This window comes from Protopterus annectens, chromosome 5.part0, assembly GCF_019279795.1.
Source record: "Protopterus annectens isolate FY-2018-M chromosome 5.part0, PAN1.0, whole genome shotgun sequence".
Taxonomy (NCBI): domain Eukaryota; kingdom Metazoa; phylum Chordata; order Ceratodontiformes; family Protopteridae; genus Protopterus; species Protopterus annectens.
The window spans coordinates 1,213,905,857-1,213,928,206 of NC_056735.1; the positions used below are offsets into that span (position 1 = coordinate 1,213,905,857).

Genomic DNA, 22,350 nt, shown 5'->3' on the forward strand with positions numbered 1-22,350 from the left:
CACATTTATTCACCAATTTCAGAGTTGCTCTTCTTCCAGTTTATCTCTATCTCCCAACACCAGACTCTGGTTCAAGTCCAAGTTACTCCTAATGCTTCTAATCAACTCCAGTGCTTTTTTCTGTCTCTCAAGCATTTTCCATTGGAAGATTGGAAAAGGTTTCTCTGGTAAAGTCTCTCTATGAGCTCTGCAGTCAGATGAATGAGAAGCAGAATCCCCTTCTGTATGATACTTTTTGCTCACTTTTTGTAGGATAAACATTTGTATTTGTACTTTAGCCTGCTCTGCACCAAAACATGTATTTGATCCTCCAAGAAAAAAAAAAAAATCTATAGACAGCTGACTACCGCAGAATTATTTTCCACAAGCCATCAACTCTCTTTGCTGGTATGACTGCATCTTTGCTAACATAGGTCTTGGCTGCTTTCTCATGGCCAGGTTTGGTTCAGTTTCAACTAACAAATCCTGCTGAGTATTGGTCTGATTGCTTACTTGTACTTTCATAAAATTAATACAGATTTTGCTAACAGAATTCAAAAATAAACCCGGTTTGCATGGTGAATGACATGCACTGTAAGGGAGAAGAAATTGGCTGCTATACAGTTGGGCACAGTGTCAATTCCTCTCGCTTCCTAAGCCAGATTTGAATTTGCTGTACTTCTGGTACTATCTCAGGTTTAAGAGAGAGAGAGAATATTCTTCAAAAATTCAAGGATATCGTTGGTATGGTAGTCAAGGAAAGCTGGTTCTATTCGCAGATAACATTGTTTTATATCTGACAAAACCAGAAAGGGATATTACAATGATATGAAACATATTAAGACTGTCTCAGACCTTTTCGGGATATAAAATTAATGAAGCTAAATCATAAGCATTAGCGGTAAATTATATATCCACATACGAACTGGTTCAGCAATATCCATACTTATGTGGACATCATAAAATGAAGTATTTAGGAGTATGGATTGAAAATGATACTGGTGTGGCAGCTAAGAATATGTGGGAAGAGACTGAAAAGATAATACAAAAACTGAGAAAATGGAAGCTCTGTTATACTGATTTGGATAATAAGATACAAGCAGTTAAAATGTTTTTAGTCCCGTTAGTCTTATACACAGGTCAGGCATATTTTTATTAAGTTGTGGATAGCAATTAATAAAGAGCTGAAGGATTTTATCTAGGAGGAGAAGACGACAAGAGTCAAGTGGGATAAGCGCCACCCCTCCCAATAGAACAAGGTGGAGTATGATTACCAGAGTTGAAGAGGTATTTCAGAGCAACACAGTTAAGGCTCCTATACCTAGCATAAGCAGAAAACTAATTCAAAGTGGAAAGACAGAATTATGAAATGGGGGGAGGGGGGTGTCAAGTAACAGGAACAGCCTGGGATTTTGGATGCAGATCTTTAATGAGAATAGCATCTCACACAATATTATATCCATAAATTAACAGAAAGCATCCTACGAGCTAAGCAATACGGGAATTGAGAAGAGATTCTGATGATAGGGATGACTGCAATGATAGACATATATATGGGATACAGACACTAGGCAAGATGGAGCTGAATTTACTGGAGAAAACTGGCAAATGTACCAAGGTATTGGGAACAAATAACTAAAAATGGAAAGCTGATAGAATGGGACGATGCCAAGAATTTATTTGGACTGCAGCTTACAGACTTGCCTTCCCTATCAAGGACTGATATCAGAGTATAGGCAAAGAGAAACAAATAGAGGGGTCCTAAATGAAAGACTGCAATGGTAAAGTTTTTATTAGAATCTAGAACAGAAGCTGCCATTAAAAAAGGAATAATTCATACAGCATATAAAATATTTCATGATAACTATAATAATCAATCAGAGGAGGTTATAAAGGATTGGCAGAAGAGATAGGATAAGCAATTCACAAAGAAACAATGGGAGGATGCATGTCTGTTTCCCAAATATGCAACAAAATCTAAAAGATTTAGGATTTTTGCTTGGAAATTTTTTAGATATTTTTATACCAGAAGTACACTCCAGGGAATTTTTCCTCAGGTAGACAGCAAATGCTGGAGGTGTGATGGGGAAGAAAGAGGTAACTGGGAACATATCTTCTGGGACTGCGATGAGCTGGTAGACTTAAAGGATTCCCTGCGAGATGCACTGTCAGAGATGCTGGGTGAGCAGATTGGTGTGACAAGGGAGATGATTTTTCTGAACTATGATACAGAACTGGAATTGCCTAGACATGGAAAGCCTTGCTGTGTCTAATTATGGTGGCTGCCAAAAAAGCAATTACTAGAAAATGGAAATCAAAATCTAAACCAACTATACAAGAAATAGTGAATATAGTGAGAGATAAAACAATTGGAATTGAGATCTTTAGAAAAGAGAAGGAACAAATTACATAGGAAAAAAAATGGGAATTGTAGGAACTATATATGCAGGGGAGGAATGAGGTTTAAAAGAAGACAGGACTTTAAATGAGGTATGTAATGTTTGAGTGAAAATGATTGGTTAGACTATAAGGGATATATAATGTTAGCAACTGGGAGTGTGTCAACATGGTTTGCACTGTAAAGTGCTTGCAACCAGGATTGTGTCAGTGTGGTGTGTTTTCATTTATATAAAAAAGAAGTTATGTTCTTACCATAATGTTCCATCTGTGTTGTCAATCTTCATTTATTCTTGACTTTTGGGGTTCAGTTCCGTACCCGCGAAACCGACTTGGCCATTATATCAAGCTTGCGCCAGTCAAAACTGCTCAAGATAAGGCTGTCCATACTACATCTCTTCCCTTTACCTCTGAACGATTTTGCCTATTAAGAAAATATGGAAGCTCTGTCTGAGCAACAACCCTTATAACAACCCAAGGACTAGATCTGAACCTCCAGGAGTCCCTAGGAGGGGGCAGGAGGGTAGCATGTCAAGAATGAATGAACATCAACAACACAGATGCAACATTATGGTAAGAACATAACTTCTTTAATTACGTCAATCTTCATTCATTTTTCACTGTTGGTACAGAGTCCCCAGCTACTTCAGATCCCGGGTGGCCCTAAAGGATATTCCAGAGCACCAACAGAGCCAAAGGATGCACTTCCCCTGAAGACCATATCTAATTTATGAGTGATAAAGGTAGGAGGAGGAGACCAAGTTGCAGCTGCGCATGTGTGTTCCATAGAAGCTCTGGAATGGAAGACTACCGATGTGGAAACCAATCTTGTTGAATGAGCTCCAACTTTTCGAATTTATTCTGACTGTATATAAATGCAATGCAGTCTCTCAACCATTTTGACAAAGTGACCTTTGAAACTGGTTTGCCCAAGCTCATACCTGAAAAGGATAGAAGCAGTTGGTCTGATTTTCTAGAGGAGTTTGTTCTTTCCAAGTAAAAACGTAATTGTCCGTGGACGTCCAACAAATGCAAGCAGTAATCTCCTCTGTTTGAAAAATTTGGATAGAAGACTGGCAAGTCTATGGTCTGGTTGATATTGGAGTCTGATACCACTTTAGGAAGGAAAGTGGGATTAGTTCTGAGCGATACTCTCTCTTTGTGGAAAAGGATATATGGATGCTTCACACACAGCCTGAAACTCTGAAATTCTCCTAGCAGACGTGATAGCTACTAGGAAGATGGTCTTCCAGGATAAAAACTTGGTCACAGGTGGCTGCTGGCTTGAAGGGCTGATGAATTAAGCATTGCAAGACCAAGGTTAAATCCCAAAGCACTACAGGATCTCTGGAAGGTGGCTTCAAATGTAGAGCGCCTTTAAGAAAAGTTTTGCAAAAGACGGTGAGACATCAAAGAATGATCATCACATCAGTTATGGAAATTCGAAATGGCAGCTAAATGAGCTCTAATGGTAGAAGATGAGGCTCCCAATTGAAATAACGTGGCTAAGTATCCCAGAACCTTATCAACCGGAGCACAGAAAGGATCAGAACAGTTTTTTCTATCCAACCAAATAGAAAATCTTTTCCATTTGTTAAGGTAAATTCTTCTGGTGGATGGTTTATGAAAAGCCACAAGTATCTTTTGCACCAGGGAGGGCAAATTCTTTCACCTAGTAATTACTGGAAGTGGAAAAACCAAGCCGTCAGCTTGAGATATTGAAGGTTGGGATGGACCAAGCCCTGAGGATGAGATAACAGATCTGCAGTTGGATCCAGAGTCCACGGGCAGTGAACTAGGTGAGGCCAAAGAAAGGGAAACCAGACTTGAGGCCAATAAGGTGCAATGAGAACCACTTTGCTTCTCACCGTTGGGCTTTCCTCAGAAATTGGGGAATTAGAGGGATTGGTGGGAAGGCATATAGAAGCCCCGGGGGTCAGTCGTGGAGAAAAGCATCTCTCGGACTCCCTGTGACGGGGGACTAGGGCAAAGTAGCTGCTGCACTTGTGGTTTATGGGAGAAGCAAACCGGATGCAGCAAGGCTGACCTCATCGACAAAAGATTTTCGTTGCTATGTTGGAATTGAGAGACCACTCATGAGGTAGAAGGATACACCTGCTTAGCTTGCCCGCAATTACGTTGGAATTCCCTGAAATATGTGTTGCTATTAGAAAGTGGTTGGAGGCGATTGCCCATTGCCAAACTCTTAGAGCTTCCCGACAAAGGATAGGATCTGGTTCCCCCGTTTGTTGATATACCAGACTACTGACATGCTGTCTGACTGGATAGTAAGTGTACCTTAAGTAAGGGAAGACTGGAATGCTGGCAGCATTAAAAGCTCTGCCCTTAGTTCTAGGACACTGATGTGCAGATTGGCCTCTTTTTTTTTTTTTTTTTTTTCAAATAATTTTTTATTTTCCAAATAATATAATGTTTAACAATACAATCATCAATAAACAAGTATTATAAACCTTTATATACACTATGTACAATTGACCTGAACAAAGGAGGGGAAAATAATAAACTATATGAAATTAGTAACAAATATTTACAATATTCAATTAATAAAGTTACACATTAATTATTTAGGGTTCATTTTTAATGTCTCAATAAGAGTTAAAAAATTTTCACCAAGGATTGTCTGTCCATGTTTTAGGTGAAATTCTCGATTCCTTCACCTTGATTTCTAATGTTGCTGTTTCTTCCATCAATCTCAAGAATTCTTCCAGAGTAGGTTCTTGTGAAGACCTTCCACTTTCTAGTTATGCAGATTGGCCTCTTGAAGGGACCAAGTGCCTTGGATGTAATTTCCCTGAAAATGCCCCCCACCCCAATCAGGGAAGCGTCCATGGTCACTACGGCCTGGGGCTGAGAGGAGTAGAAGGGACGACTCCATAATCTCTCTTCTGGCTTCATCCACCAAGATAAATCTTTCTTGCAGCGGTTCGTTATTAGGATTGGATGAGACATGGGGTGAGTTAACAGTGACCACTGTGATGCCAGGAGCCAGTGAAGCAGCCTCATATGGTACCTTGCCAGAGCGACTAAAATGAGTGTAGCTGCCATGGACCCAAGAAGTTGCAAAACTGAATGAGCAGGAACTTTGTCTTGAGAGAGTATCACTTGAAGTTGCAACCTCAACTTTAACAGCCTGTGATGAGGAAGGGAGGCCACTCAAGACTTTGCATTTAGTTTTGCTCCAATTAATTCTAGATCCTGTGTGGGAGATGGTTGTGATTTTTCTTTGTTGACTGAAATGCCTAAGAACTCAGCAAGGCAAAGAATAGAGTCTATGGCGCAAAGCAATAGCTGCCTGGTGGGGGCAGTGTGGAGCCAGTCATCTAGATACGGAAATGCACGGAATCCCTGTAGCCTTAAAATGAGCTGCTACAACTCCCATGCATTTGGTGAACACCCTGGGGGCTGCGGTGAGACCAAAGGGCAATGCTCGAAATTGGTAATGACTGGTTCCTAGCCGGAAGTGGAGATATCTTCTGGAGCATTTGTCCATGTGTATGTGGTACTACCCATCCTGAAGATCTACACAGCACATCCAATCGTCTTTCTCCAGAAATGAAAGGATAGACTGAACTGTGACCATCCGGAATTTTGTCTGTTGCACAAATTTGTTTAATACACTGAGGTCGAAGACTGGCCTCCAGTCCCCCATCTTTTTTTGGCACTTAAAAGAATCTTAAGTAAATTCCGGATCCTATCTGGTCTGGTGCAACTGCTTGAATGACTCTTTTTTTTGAAGCAGCTTTTGAATCTCTAGTGCTGCTATATCCCCTCTGTCTGGGTGGAATATCGGAGATTCGCCTTTGTGGTTTGGGAAAAAGATCAAAGGGAATGCAGTAACCTCTGGTAATTATTGTCTACTCCCAGGAATCTGATGTTATAGAGTGCCAGGCTGTGTGGTGCAGAGAAAATTTTCTCACAACTACTTCTAGACGTAAGCAATCAGGCCGCCGCTCAAAAGCACTGGTAGGGTTGTCCAGCAAAGGAATCCTTGGGACCCTGGTTGTGTGGACCTCCTCCTTCCACGGGAGGGGCATCTTCCAGAAGAGTTCCCCCCTCTGCCCCAGGAGAAATACTCACCACCTGTGCCCCAAAAAGGCCCTTGGGTCTTCTTGAACCACATCTTTCCACTCCTCTGATTTCTGGAGTAAGGTCATTAAGGAGTGAAAAATGCATGCCCACAACAGAAAGGGTCATCCCGTCCTTTTGACACCTGGCTAATGTGCCTCCTGAGTTTTTGGTCAAACAATGAAGTAGCATCCACAGGGGCAGTGGCAAAGGAAGACTTGAAGGGATCTACAAAAATCACAAGTGCATCCAGGTGCGGCGCCTAATAGCAATGCCTGTACCCACTGCTGTAGAAGTCCCTTCGGGTGTATGTGAAATAAGCCACATAGACAAATTAGAGAGTGACTCTAGGATGGCAAGGTGGAGGCAGCCTTATCCTGGACCTCGTCAGACAGTGCTCCTGCCAAGGTACCTGAAAAGCTTAGTTATCAAATCCCTTAGGAGTCGAGTGAAGTATGCCAAAAACTTCAAGGACCGAATAGCAAATGACTTTGAAGCGAAAACCTGCTTCCCAAATCTGTCCATCGTCAGAGACTCTCAGTTTGGAGGAGGGACAGTTGAACTCTCTTCAGCGAGTTCCTTTTTTTTTTTGTGGCTGCCGCCACCACCATGGCATCCACTGCTAGACCCTTTGACCAAAGAGGTTGATTCTCAAAGGCTGAAAGAATTTTGTCCGGTCCCCAGGGAATTGGTTCCATGGTGTCAGGAGCCTTCCACGCACGTTGCACAAAAAGTTTGATTAGTTCATCAGTAGGCGGGGTCACCCAAGAAGTAGATGGCCAGGCACAAAAAGCCTGCAAGAAAACAGATTCCAATCAGCCCCTCTATTTTAAAATTTACAGAACGTCATCAAATGAGACATCTTCAGGGGGCTGACCATAGGGACCCTACCCCTTCATCATAATCTGTGTCTTTGGTGACTAATTCCTCTGGAGAATTAAGGTACTTCCTCTTACACATTCTCTTACGGGGTGGCTCCCCAGGGGGAAGATCTGAAGAGAACTCCAAAGGGAGGGGACCCTAAACTAGGGTATCTTGCTGCTCTCATGCGCGCTGTCCTGATATAGTAGACTGTGGCAGCTGCGAACCAGAGGGAACAAAAATATGGCACGCAGACAGGGTGGTACCAACTGTGAGCCTGCTGAGGCTAGAGCTCTCTCCATAGCCTGGAAGGCAGGCCCGACTGAAGAAGGATGGGAGCCAGGAACTGAGAAAGATAACCTCAGAACCAGGGTCACACCCCACTCTGATGAGCCGCCTTCCAGAGCAGGAGCCGAGAGAGTAACAGAGAGCAGTAGATGGTGCCATAGGAAAAAAAAAAAAAAAAAAAAAAAAAAAAAAAAAATCGCAGCTGATCCAGGGATCACAGAACCGACAGCCAAATCTCACTCCCATGGGTCCTACGGTACTAATGGCACCAAAGATCACAGAGTAGGTTCCAGCACCGAGGTGAGATCCACCGGCTGTACTGAAGCAGTTGGCACAGGAAGTGTCAACGCAATGGAAGCTTCGATACATGGGGAGAGGTTGAAGGAACACTCCAACATTAAATTAATTAGCAAAGTAATTAAAGGGATATAAAAAGGCTGCTGAAATTGTATGAAGTTATTCCTTAGAAGGCTGATGGAGCAGAGGTAACAGAATGAGATGAAATAAAGAATTTGTAGCCACAGCAGTGATTTCAGTTGGTTTATTTGAGGAAAGGTTGAAGGAGGAATATATGTAGATGATCTTGGGAGAGTAAGCCTGGGCTCCATGAAAGGAAGGAAGGTCTGTGCAGGTGCAGGGAGGCCTCTGGCTGCACTGAGTTGATCCACTAATCTAAATACATCCATTTCTGACAGACTCCTGGAGGAACAGATGCACATTCCTGAAGGAGATTCAGGTCTTTCTACGAAGGGACTTAGCTGCTGACTCAAGAAGGGATCTATTGAAAGGGAGTACCTAGTCCTGGAGGTACTTAGCATCTAGACCTGCGGCATCATAGGCTGTTGTTTTGCAGGAGATGGAACTGAAATATTTGAGGTGACAACTATGGGTGTTGGAGAGTTCATCAGTGCTGAATGCATGGCCGGTTCCAAAGGTGTCTGGATAGCTTCAATGGTAGACTGCACCGTGGGAGATTTTTATCGCTTTTGGTGCGGGAGCAGTCGGTGCAGTCTTTGGAACTTTTGGTTTCAGTTCTGGGGAAGGAGTTGGAACATGCGATTTTGGGGTCGTAGATTCATGCACTTTGGGGGGGGGGGGTTATGTACTGAATGGCTCCATTTTTTTATTCAGTCTTTGGAGATTTTGAAGTCTCCACCTCAGAGAGAGCTTCACCAAAGGGAGATTTCAGTAGGCCCTTAAGGATCAAAATATTACGCCTTTCTGCAAGACTTCAAGCACTGAAACCCTTGCAGAGTTCGCATGGAGGTTGAATTTCCAGATGAGGGACAACCAAACAAATGCATAAAGATGCCCATCTGAATTGGGCATCTTTCTGCCACAGTCCTTACATTGCTGGAACTCGAAGGTTCCTTTTTGCCATTTGTCAAAGCCAGTAAACAGCACGCCCACCACACAGTCACTCGCAAGATAGGGTAAGATGAAAGTTTTTTTTTTTTTTTTAAATATATCAACAGTGGTATATCAAGACTACCCAAAAAAGTGTAAAGAAGAAAAGTAGGAAGGGGTAGGGAGAAAGGATACCACCAATGGTACCAAGAATTACCAATGGTAAGCGGGAGGAGAGGCCCAATACCAACGATGATAAATTAGAAATACTTTGAGGTAAAAGTAGGGATAAAGGATATCAATAGAGTCACATACACCAAAAAAAAAATACTACAGAAAAAGGCTAAATATCAAAAAATACGAGCACTCAGCTAAGAGAAATGGCTGATGCATCCAATTTCCTACTCGGCAAATGACATCTGGGGTAAAGAGAAGAGCGGCAGTACGGGTAGCTTTAGCTTGAGAGTTTTTGGCTGATGCTAGCCTGATATAATGGCTGAGTCTGTTCCAAGTGTTCGGCCCCAAACGCCAACAGTCAAGAATGAATGAATGAAGATTGACATCAGATTGTATGACTGCCTAAGTTGTAAGTAATGGTTTAATAAAAATGTTTGTTTTAAAAGACCTGGTCATCTCCACTACGAGAGCTAGATGTGAAAAGTTATCACTTCTCTATCTTTATTACAGTGGTCTTGAGCAAACTATGACAAGTACAATCTAGCTTTTCTTATAAAGGTGGTCCTAAACTGACTGAATGACTGACAGCAGTAACAGTCACTTAATTTATAGTGCCTACATACCAATGTCTTAAAACTGTCTTCTAAAACAAGAGAAGCTGACAAATCAGATGTGAATTAACCTTATGGTAGCACCTGAAGTGTTGGTAAGGGGAAGGTGCAAGACTTCTGACTAGGACTCAGTTAACACAAGAATAAAGCCCAACAACTGAGAAGCACAAGAATACCTAAACCCCAATGAAGGTTTTGTTGGTGATCTTCTAGGAATCAATGTCATCTATGATGCATAATTAACTCCAAATAGAGGAAAATGAAATTAAAAAATAATCGTCAAAAGACATTTATTGAAAATACACAGTATTTCTTGTGGAATGAAAATCCTACGCACACCACAGATAGGAAAAGTCCTAAACCCTTCAGTAACCTAACCATACACTAAGCCTAAATCCAACTATTAAACCTCAAATGGTAACCAAAACAACCTTAATTTCTAACCCCAACTGAAAATCTATTTTCTAAATTAAAGATTTCTACAACTAGTAAAGCAATCACATCTGACTAAATAGCATTTCACCTAATGTAACATTTGAACAAATAAAATTTGATCAAAAATACTCAATCAAGTATCCTGCAAACAAACATATCCCTGCATTTATCTTATTATGAAATACAAACCTGAATGAAGTGAAGCCATATCTTGACCATTATAATCATCAGCCCCCCCTTTTTTCCCATTTTTCTACATGTGGTCAGGGTATCGTGTTAACTGTCGCCAACACTCTTGATTCAGTGCCACACTCCTGCCTTCAACACTTCTGCCTGAATGTCGCAGATCTTCTTTCACACAATCCATCCACCTATTTGCTGGACGTCCTTGCTTCCTCTTACCTTCTTCCTATCTGTCCCAAATCTTCATAGCCAGATTGTCTTCTGCTTTTCTACAGGTGTCCAAACCACCGTAATCTGATCTCTTTGATCTTTTCTGCAATTGGAGCTATTTTGGCTTCTGCTCTTATGTCATCATTTCTTCATTTGTCCCACAGTGTGCATCCCTATCACCCTTCTCAGGCACGTCATTTCCATCACCTCTAGCTTCTTCAACTGCTCTGCCTTTACTGCCCAGGTTTCTGTACCATACAGTAGTACTGGTCGCACCACTGTCTTGTACACCTTACTTTTCAGCTTCTTTGGTATTCTTCTGTCATAGACTACACCTGATATTCTATGCCAGTTGGCTGTGGCCTCTCTGATTCTAGCTTTGACCTCTTCATTCAGACTACCCTTCTCCTCAGCTACTCCTCCCAGATACTTGAAGCTGTTTACCTGTTCCGCTATTTTCCCTTCTATCTCTATTCTCAGCTTCTTCTGATTTCCCCAACTTGCTGCCATTAGCAACATCTTATCTGTGCTTAGTTTCATCCCATGTGCCTTCAGATTTGCATTCCATTCTCCTATCCTTTGCTGAAATTTTAGCTCAGTCTGCCTGTACTGCCACATCATCTGCATACAGCAGCTTTGTTGATCCATCCCCTCCAACCCGTTTGCTAATGTAGTCCATCACCAGTATGAACAGCAGTGGGCTCAGAGCTGAACCCTGATGTACACCCACAGGGAACCCTTCTGTGAAGCCGAATATTATTCGTACTTGAGTCATTGGATCCTTGTACATAAGCCTGCACTAATTCTACCAATGTTTCTGGGACTTCAAACCCCCACAATACTGCCTAGATCAGCTTTCTTAGGACCTTGTCATATGCTTGCTCCAAGTCTGGGGATACCCAGTTGGAGTCTGTCCTCATCTCTAGCTTTTTCTCAAGTATATTACTCAGTGCAAACATCCGGTCAATTGTGCTGCATCCTGATCTGAATCCAAACTACTCATCTCCCATTGTACATTCTACTATTCTGCATATCCAGTTATCAACGACCCTCTCCAGAACTTTCATGCAATGTGATAGGAATTTGATGCCTCTGTACTGCCCACAGTTGTGAATGTCCCCTTTGTTCTTGTACATTGGCACGAGTATGCTTATTCTTTACTCATCTGAGATGCGCCTCTCTCTCCACACTATTAGTACCCTCAGGAGTAATTTCTCCCCTATCTCACCCAGCATCTTTATCATATCTTCTGTGACCTCATATGAGCCTGCTGCTTTCCCTGACTTCATCTTCCTTAGTGCTGTTCTCACTTCTAGAGTGGGCTCACCCTCTTCAGAACTTTCATGCAATGTGATAGGAGTTTGATGCCTCTGTACTGCCCACAGTTGTGAATGTCCCCTTTGTTCTTGTACACTAGCATGAGTATGCTTATTCTCCACTCATCGTAGGCTGTTTCTGGGGCAGTACAGCTTCTGTGAGGTTTTCTTCATCCAGAAGCTGCTGGAAATACGCCTTCCATCTGCCTTTGATGTCCTCTGGGCTGGTGAGCAAGTTGTTGCTGGCATCTCTTATGAAGAGTGTCTGACTATCTTCTTTATCTTTCTGTCTTTGCCTTGCAACTTGATATGGTTTCTTTGTGCCTCTTATGGAGTCACTTTCCAGAAATTGGTACAGTTCCTCTGATGCCTTATTCTTTTTTATTGCAACTTCTTTCTTAGCTTCTTTGTTAACCAACCAGTAGTCATTCCTAGCTTGGTCAATCTTTTCTATCTCTCACTTCTTCTTGCACTCCTTTTTTCTTTTGATGACTTCCTGGACTTCTGCATTCCACCACCAGCTTTCCTTATGTACCTTATTTCCATACCTGCCTTGGCCACATATCGTTTCTGTAGTCCTAACACTTGCTGTTTTAGGCGTTGCCATTCTTCTTCAACTTCAGCTATTACCTCCTCCTCTTGGGGTGCTAGAGCCCTGAGTAATTCCTTGAACTGCTCTCTCTCCAGTCAACTTCCAGGTCTTCAGACTGGTCTCTGTTGACCTTAGTTCTCTGACCACTGCTTGCAGCTGATTGTTGCAACTAGTGGTTTATGCTGTGGGCCACCTGTTTCACTGGGGATAACTTTGCAATCATGGATTCTGCCTTATCTTGACCATCCAAACAATAAGAGGAAGGAGAACTTTATCATGGACTGAAATGAGCACATGAAGACGTACTTACACTGATCATACTTCTGTAATGCAGCAAAGATGGAAGCCCCGTCTCAGGATAAAGTCTTACTTCAAAGTCAAGTCCACCAGCATTTTCAGCCGTACGTGGCATAAGCTTCAGTTTACGTGCCATCTTATGAAATTCCATACAGTCTGTTTCAATCTAATTAAAAAAATAAAAAGGATAAATCATTATTGTGTATCCAGAACTGTTCATTAAATACAATAGCATATTCATGATCATTAAAGCACAGCATAATGGTCTAAAGAGATGCTGATATTCACTAAAAATGCAAAGCATACAATTTGCTGCATTACCAATGGCATTTCTTGTGGAAGGCAAAGCCTCAACACCTCACACAAACAGGATGAAATTAAATATAAATCATGTGTATAAAATTACCAAATTTAAAGTTATGCGATGCCTTTACTAAGATACCCTGTTTTATTATCAGTCTTCATTACTCAGAGAGATTATTTTAAAGTTGCTCAACTAAAACCACATTCTGCCCCTTCAACTAGGAAATCTGAAATATTGCTGGACTTCCATACTAGGATTTTTCTATATAAAGTGTTCTAGTTTATAAGATATCAAGGGTTCCTTACTATATGTCCAATATATACTGCTGCTCCCCAAGCTTATTAACACCTACGTAGTTCATTCACATGCACGGCCATGGCATTTAAAAGTGGAATTACTGTTCATGCGTAATAAGTACCTCAGAATCCTAACTTCCAAACAGTCTTTCTTACATGCCAGTAACCAAGATCAAACCCATAGCATAAAAAAAAAAATAAAGTTGTATACTTACCATAACTTGGCATCTATGCTGTCCAGCGTCATTATTCATCACAGATGGGTGTTGGAACCAACTTTGGATCTGAGACGGCACCTTCACAGACAAATCCAGAGCTCAAGCTCCTCCCCTTCCCATAATCCCTTGCTACCTTTTAACCCTCAGATTGAGTTTCCTAGATTAGTAGAAATACAGAAACAATTGCACTAAAAACTGTCTTTCACCTTTTAGGGGTCACTACAGTAGAATTCCGGTCCGGTAATGATTGGCAGTGAATTTTTACGGTGTCAAGTTCCCAGCCCAGTGCTCAACCTTGAAAGAAGGCATACCCATATACGCTTGCACCTACCTGCATGTCTTAAATTCACTTAACCACGGGGAGGACATACAGACTCCGTACAGAAGGCACTCCAGCCGAGAATCGAACTGGAGAACCTCTTGTTGTGAGGAGACAATGCTAACCGTTGCACCACCGTGGCCTACCTAGAAGGCCAAAAATGTTCCCACTCAGTATAAGCCAAATCAGCCTCGCCAGAACCCCCAGAAGTGAGGGGCGGAATGAGATAATGACACTATATAGCACAGATGCCAAGTTATAGTAAGCACATAACTCTTTGTCTGATGCTATTCATGTTATTTATCACCAACGATGTGTCAGTCTCCAGCTACTATCATGGGTGACCTCAAGGAAGAATATGCTGGAGCATAGGGGAACCAAAGGAAAGCCCTGTTCCTAAACACCAAGTCCAATTTATAATGCAAAATGAAAGTATGTGGATAAGACCAAGTCGCAGCAGCACAAATTGTATCAATGGAAAGTCTAGCCAAGACGTCTGAGGACATGACAACAGACATACTAAAATGAGCCTTAACTGGCCTGGATAACTCTAAATGCCGACTTGCATAAATGAAAAATAGAATTAGCAATCCACCTGGAAATGGTCACTTTGGAAATTGCCTGGCCCCTTCTGTTTTGAGAGAAGGCCATTAGAGTTGGTCTGACTTTTTGAATTCCTCAGTCCTTTTTAAATAAAAACGTAATTGCCTGTGAACATCTTAACAATACAAACTACATTTTCTTTATTAGAATAATTAGGGAAGAAAACAGGTAGATGAATCGAGTGATTGAGATTAGCTTCCAAGGCCACTTTAGAGACAAAGGAAGGATTTGTTCTAAGGAACACCCTGTCCTTATGAAACATCATGAATGGATGTTTAATACACAGAGCCTGAAGTTCCAAGACCCACTTGGCAGAAGTAATGGCCACTAAAAAGGCCATCTTCCAGGAAAGGAATTTAATATCACATGACCCAGACGATTTAAAAGGATTTTGCTTTAGGGACTGCAGCACCAAGGTCAAATCCCATGGCGGAGATGGATCCTTAATAGGAGGCCTAAGAAGAAATACTCTTCAGAAAGGCTTTACACAATCTGGAAGAAATGGTACGCTCATCATTAATATGGAAATTAGATATGGCAGCCAAATGAAGCTTAATGGTAGAAAAACTCGCCCAATCTTGAAAAAGGGAATACAACAGCAGCAAAATATCAGTATGAACAATATCAATATCATATATAAATCATATATCATATATAAATATAGATAAATAAAAAATATCAGTATGAACACGGGTTGAGACAGAATGGAGGAGGCCTAAGAAGAAATACGCCTTTCAGAAAGGCTTTACACAATCTGGAAGAAATGGTAGGCTCATCATTAACATGGGAATTAGATATGGCAGCCAAATGAAGCTTAATGGTAGAAAAACTCGCCCAATCTTGAAAAAGGGAATACAACAGCAGCAAAATATCAATATGAACAATATCAATATCATATATAAATCATATATCGTATATAATTATATATAAATAAAAAATATCAATATGAACACGGGTTGAGACCGAATGGACCGCTGGACTGCCAGGATCCACTGCAGAACTCACATGTGATATCTGGCAAGATGGACTAACTGAATGGCAAACACCATTGAACCTAATGTTTGGAGGATCAGGTGAGCAGACGGGCATGATAGATCTAGCAAACGAGAGACCTGATCTCGAATTACCTGCACCCTGCAGTGAGTCAGTGCTGCAGTCTCCGATACTGTGTCCAGTAGGACTCCAATGAACTCCAGATTTTGTCTGGGCACTAGATTGGATTTGGGAAGATTCACTGTGATGCCTAGAGACTGGAAAAGACTGAGGACATACCTGGTGCCCAGAGATAGTCGACTGGAAGGGGAGGAAAACTAACTAGCTAGCTAACTACCAAGAGACAGAAAAGTTAACTTATAAAAGGTAAAAAAATCTCAAGAAAAGAAATCACTTATCTGCTAGCCTGAGAACTCTGGACCATGTCTGAAGCGTTTCAGTGGCAACGAGATCTGGGGGTTAGAACGTAGCAAGGGATTGTGGGAAAGGGAGGAGCTTGAGCTCTGGATCTGTCTGAGAAGTTGCTGGCTCGAATCCAAAGTCGGAACCACGAGCCATCTGTGATGAATAATGACACGGATAGCATCAGAGCAAACCAAGTCCTATGCACGAGGGAATGCACGGTCCAAACCAAGTAGAAAGCACCAAATATTAACATGGGAATTAGATATGGCAGCCAAATGAAGCTTAATGGTAGAAAAACTCGCCCAATCTTGAAAAAGGTAATACAACAGCAGCAAAATATCAATATGAACAATATCAATATCATATATAAATCATATATCGTATATAATTATATATAAATAAAAAATATCAATATGAACACGGGTTGAGACCGAATGGACCGCTGGACTGCCAGGATCCACTGCAGAACTCACATGTGATATCTGGCAAGATGGACTAACTGAATGGCAAACACCATTGAACCTAATGTTTGGAGGATCAGGTGAGCAGACGGGCATGATAGATCTAGCAAACGAGAGACCTGATCTCGAATTACCTGCACCCTGCAGTGAGTCAGTGCTGCAGTCTCCGATACTGTGTCCAGTAGGACTCCAATGAACTCCAGATTTTGTCTGGGCACTAGATTGGATTTGGGAAGATTCACTGTGATGCCTAGAGACTGGAAAAGACTGAGGACATACCTGGTGCCCAGAGATAGTCGACTGGAAGGGGAGGAAAACTAACTAGCTAGCTAACTACCAAGAGACAGAAAAGTTAACTTATAAAAGGTAAAAAAATCTCAAGAAAAGAAATCACTTATCTGCTAGCCTGAGAACTCTGGACCATGTCTGAAGCGTTTCAGTGGCAACGAGATCTGGGGGTTAGAACGTAGCAAGGGATTGTGGGAAAGGGAGGAGCTTGAGCTCTGGATCTGTCTGAGAAGTTGCTGGCTCGAATCCAAGGTCGGAACCACGAGCCATCTGTGATGAATAATGACACGGATAGCATCAGATCCACATTTGTTGTATAAAATTTACAAAATGTATTTAGCACATGTTTATGTCCATTAATATTCCAAGTGTCCCATTCATAAATGAAAGATTATACTGTCCACCCTCCTATAGTTTCACAGTTGTTTAAAGTCAAGTGAAACATACATGTGTGCTCTATTAGTATCAACAGTGTTGCTTGTTCGTCTTTAAATACAAATAAGGCGGCTTGGGGGTTTGTTCAGATGCTTTAATATATACAAACACATTGGGATGGATAGCAGCATATTTAAATACAAAAGAACTAGTTAACAAACGGAGCTTACAAACATACATGCTTACATCTCAACAGCTAACTACGAAATGGCAGTCAGGCACGCACATACTCAGCATTTATACTCTAGTGCAATCAATTGGATAAGCTTCTTACAGGTATATACAAATGCATATTGATCTGCAAACAGATTATATAAATTTCTCACTCTTCTTAATAGCTACTTTGAACTTCAAAATAAAATATGCCTCACTCCCCAGCAGTGAGCTGAACTTTTATCATTTCCTCGCTATGTAACTAAATCGTGAAGATTTAGGTTTTTTGGTTGGCAATGCCTTTCAAAATTTTTTACATACCATATGGGCTCCATGGAATGTTCCCTGGGGTTCTTCCAACTTGCTGGAGATGTGAAGACATCTCCACTGTTCACTGTAAACATGATTTATGGGAATGCCCAGGCCTGCAGAGCATTAAATGTGGTCTGCAAGACCTTTTTAATAGACTGACTTCTAGTCCATATGACAGGGGCGGCCCGTGCTATCGGAATGCCGGACTGCAGCCCCCTCAAAACAAAAAGAACTCAAAAGAACTCAAAAAAATAAAAAGAAAAAAAGTTTTAAATTTCGCGGACTACGCGCATGCGCAGTAGACCAGACTACTGGTCTACTGTATGCGCATGCTCACGGCAGTCCGGCAGGACTGATAGGGAAAAGCGAGGAGACGTCTGTGCACTTTAAAGTGCACAGACATGCTGGGATTATACAGCACGGCCGGACTGCAACACGAGCAGCAGGAATGGGAGCTGCAGTCTCGTCGGGAAAGGGTTTGGATGCGATTGCGATCTACTCTCGCAAGTCGTTGGAGTATTGCGTGGGAAGGGGTTTGGATCTAACGTTGGTTAGAATGGAGGGCAGGTAAGTGTTGAATATATGGTGCTTGTGAAACTGGTTAGAATGGAGGGCAGGTAAGTGTTGAATATATGGTGCTTGTGAAACCGTTTAGTATGGAGAACAGGTGTGTGTGTGTGTGTGAGTCGTTGGAGTATTGCGCGGGAAGGGGTTTGGATTTAACGTTGGTTAGAATGGAGGGCAGGTAAGTGTTGAATATATGGTGCTTGTGAAACCGGTTAGAATGGAGGGCAGGTAAGTGTTGAATATATTGTGCTTGTGAAACCGGTTAGTATGGAGAACAGGGGTGTGTGTGTGTGTGTGTGTGTGTGTGTGTGTGTGTGTGTGTGTGTGTGTGTAAATGCCCCAGGTGCTCATGGTGGTGTGGTAGGGAATACCTCAGGCTTGAACCCTGTACCCTGTATGCAGGTGTTAAAGACTTGAGTTCCCTACCCACTACCATTTGTAAAATAAAATGCAGATTTTTGCCTCATATTTTATCTGATCTGTTCCTCATAATATCTGTGGTTTGTAAATGTTGCAATGCTTGATATTTGATGGTGAAGTAGTAGCATTGTTGCCTCACAGCTGCAGGTTCTCAGGTTTGATTCTTGGCTGGGGTTCCTACTTTGTGGGGTCTGTATCTTCTCCCTGTGTTTGTGTGGGGTTTGCTTTTATTTGATGGTGCACTGGTAGCATTGTTGCCTCACAGCTGCAGGTTCTCAGGTTTGATTCTTGGCTGGGGTTCCTTCTTTGTGGGGTCTGTATCTTCTTTCTGTGTTTGTGTGGGTTTGCGTTTGTGTCCTCCCATGTTACAAAGACATGTCTGCATTATTTTTTCCTGGGCCTCTGCTGAAAATTGTTTTTTGTTCCAAGTCAGACTGTCCTGATTAACAAATGTTAAATAAAATTGACAGGCATTTGAATTTCAGACTTCAGGTTTCTGAATGTTTAATTTCTTACATATTTGATGGTGCAGTGGCAGTATTGTTGCCTCAGAGTCACAGCTAGAGGATTTGTGGTTTGATTCTTGGCTGGGGTGCCTTCTTTGTGGAGTCTGCATCTTATCTCTGTGTTTGTGTGGATTTGCTCTGGTGTCCTGCCATTTTACAAAGACGTGTCTACAGTAATTCTCCCTGGGCCTCTGCTGAAAATTGTTTTGTTCCATCACAAGTAAAATTGACAGGCATTTGAATTTCAGACTTCATAGTCTTCAGAAAATACATAGTAAAACAACTTTTATTCTAGCAATAAATATATAGTAACACAACCTTTTATTATAGCAATTTTTTAAGTTTATAAGGTGACTATTTGAAATGTTTCCTTATTTTTGGGACTGTAATACCCTGTTAGTGGCTTTGTCCAGGTTTTTTGTGCTAAGGTTGACAGCTATGGCAAGAACTGAATTCACTGAATATGTTTGAGGGCTGCATTCCCTCATTACTGGGTTTGTCCAGGTGTTTTGTGCTAAGAGGTTGACAGCTATGGTGAGAACTGAATTCATTAAATGATAGCCATTTAAGTTTCAGTCTTCCTCTCGTTCACAAAACAGCTGATTTGGCGTAGTGGTATGTTGCTCTTGACTGTTTTGCACAGGGACCTTGTCTGTAAAATGTACGGTGGTAACACAGCATTTTTCTTTCACAAAGCAGGTGATTTGGCATAGTGGTATGTTCTGACTCTTTTTTTGCACAGGGACTTTGGCAGTAAAATGTATGGTGGTACCGTGGTAACACAGCATTTTATTCTAGCAGCTTTCAAGATTATACAAGCAATGTTTAATGTGTCCCTGGTTTTGCCCTTTGACCCACCCCAATAAATTTGGCTTTTTCCAGACTTCTTGTGCTGTGAAGTTGAGATGCAGTTGAGTATTGAGTAGATTTTACAAGGAGCCGAGAGCTGCAGGGGAAGAGAAGTTTAGTGCTAATAGCACAACAGGCTATGTGCTTGCTTTTGATGCAGAAGGTTGTTGGTTCTACTCCCATAAGGGATGAATGCTGCCGTACTGAAAGTTAAGATACTAATTATGAGCCTGTTATCCGTTTGCCATCCATTTCCTATTGCAATATTACTAGCTTATTTTTAATGTAATTTAGGCAATTTATTCCACAGGGGCATCAGACACTTTATTGTTCGATGAAACCATGAAATATAAAGGTGATTGCTAGCACCAACCTCTTCATTACAGATTTATTTAACGTGGAATTATTTAGATGACTTTTTTACTACTTCAGAGATTGTGCATATTTACTGATAATGGTGGACTGTAGAATTGTGCATATTTACTGATAATAGAGGACTGTAGAAGTTTGAGTAGACTTTTATGATGGAAATGTTCTGAATTGGACAGTTTTGTTTCATTGTTTACAGGAAAAATGTTCAAAGCAATAGGAAGGTGTATCAAAGAACACATGTGTTTCATATGCAAGGGGTCTATGATTTGAAAACAGCCCAGAATTAATTTTTATCTGCCACGAGTAAAATGTATTTTCTTTGAATGTGAATTTTAATGTTGTTTCAGTGAATGTGAGTTTCAAGGGCAGAGAAGGTTTAATGCCAAGTTTGTTTAGCAGATGGCTTAGTGTTTGTGCTGTAAAATGCAAAAATATAACTTTCAAATGAGGTTCAAATCAACACAGAAGTAAATCAGTATGCACATTAGTGTTTATGGTAAATGGAGTGAAATAGCAAAGTAATGGATCATTGGAATGGCTGCAGGGAGGCTCCATTCGACCAGGGTTTTGTGAGGGGGAAGGGCGGCAAACTTAGACAGCCCCAGCTGAACCATACCTCCCAACTGTCCAGATTTTCAAAGAATGAATAGATTTTTTGCTTCTTATTTTTGATTTGTTCCTCATAAAAAATTGTGTTTTTCTGGCAAATCATTTAGGAATTAAGTCACTAAATAATGACACACCTAGTTTCAGACTTCATAACCTTCAGAAAAATCCATGCTAAAGTAAGACCTGTTCTATCAACTGTCCCAGTTTATAGAAGAGCATTTTTTAGTACTGTTTATATGTTCCCCCCAATTTTTTTGGCCTTGTCCAGATTTATGTCCCAGTTTATACAAGAGCAATTTTTAGTACTGTTTATATGTTCCCCCAATATATCTGGCCTTGTCCAGATTTATGTCCCAGTTTATACAAGAACAATTTTTAGTACTGTTTATATGTTCCCCCAATATATCTGGCCTTGTACAGATTTATTGCATTAACAGGTTGAGAGGTACATGCAAATAAATTGCTTTATAGAATTAGGCATAGCCAAACCTCTGAACTGTCCCTGATTTTGACTCAAAATGTTGCTCTTCCCCTAATGATCCCTCCGCAAAATAGCAATTTTGGAAGAAAACATGGAGGGTTTATAATTAAGAAATAACTGTAATAATTAGATTACTTTTATTTCAGAAATGCATGTAGATTATTTTATTTTGTCAGCTGCTCAAGTTAGCAGTACTAATATTAAAGTGTCCCTTCTTTGGCAGGTTCCCAGCTGTATTGTGTTGCTATTTTATATTTTTACATCACATTTGTTGGTCCATTTTTCATAAAATTGTGTTTTTTTTTTGGCAAATTAGTGACAAATAATTAAAGACTGAAGTTAGAAAATAATGACAGACATTTGAGTTTCAGATTTCATACCATTCAGAAAATTCATACTAATGCAAGACCTCTATTAGCTTTCTAAGGTTATAAGAGCGATATTTTAAAAATTGTCCTTATTTTTGGGCCTTTGTCCCATTTCTTTGTATGGCTTTGTCCAGATTTCTTGCTCTGAGGTTGAGAGGTATGACAAATGTGTCAGGGCCATCACAAGTCAGCCAGAGACATTTCAAACTGTGACATACTTGTTACACCCCACTCCCCCATGTAGTGACTCTGGATGTGTCGAAGCAAGGCAAGGAGTAGTTATGCAGTGTAAATGTGCAGAGAATCCCACCCATCCAAGGTAGACACAAGTACTAGAGTGGCTTTTCATCTGTCCTTGATTTTTGCAGAATGGTCTGGTTTCTGTCATATTTTTTCTACTGTTGATTTATGCTTATTACTCAAAGTGCCAGTTGTTCTGTGTTTAAGTAGCAATACTTTAATGACCATCAGGTAAGCTTGGCTGAGATTGCAAGATGCAAGTAAGCTTTTATAAGCATACTGTTAAAGAATTGCCAACATTGAAAGCCTTTCTGTTGCCATGTAGAGAATATTTAACTAGATAATGTATAAGCCTTGGGTATTGAAATGCAT

At 41.0% G+C, this 22,350-nt stretch overlaps 1 protein-coding gene across 1 annotated transcript in view; it reads right to left on the reverse strand.

Annotated features, from left to right (window-relative positions):
• NDC80 (NDC80 kinetochore complex component) overlaps window positions 1-22,350 on the reverse strand; it is a 2,583,329-nt gene that overhangs the window by 1,005,610 nt on the left and 1,555,369 nt on the right. Inside the window, exon 10 of the mRNA XM_044071081.1 lies at window positions 12,793-12,945. Coding sequence (XP_043927016.1) covers window positions 12,793-12,945 — 153 coding nt within the window. The remainder of the gene's footprint in view (window positions 1-12,792; window positions 12,946-22,350) is intronic.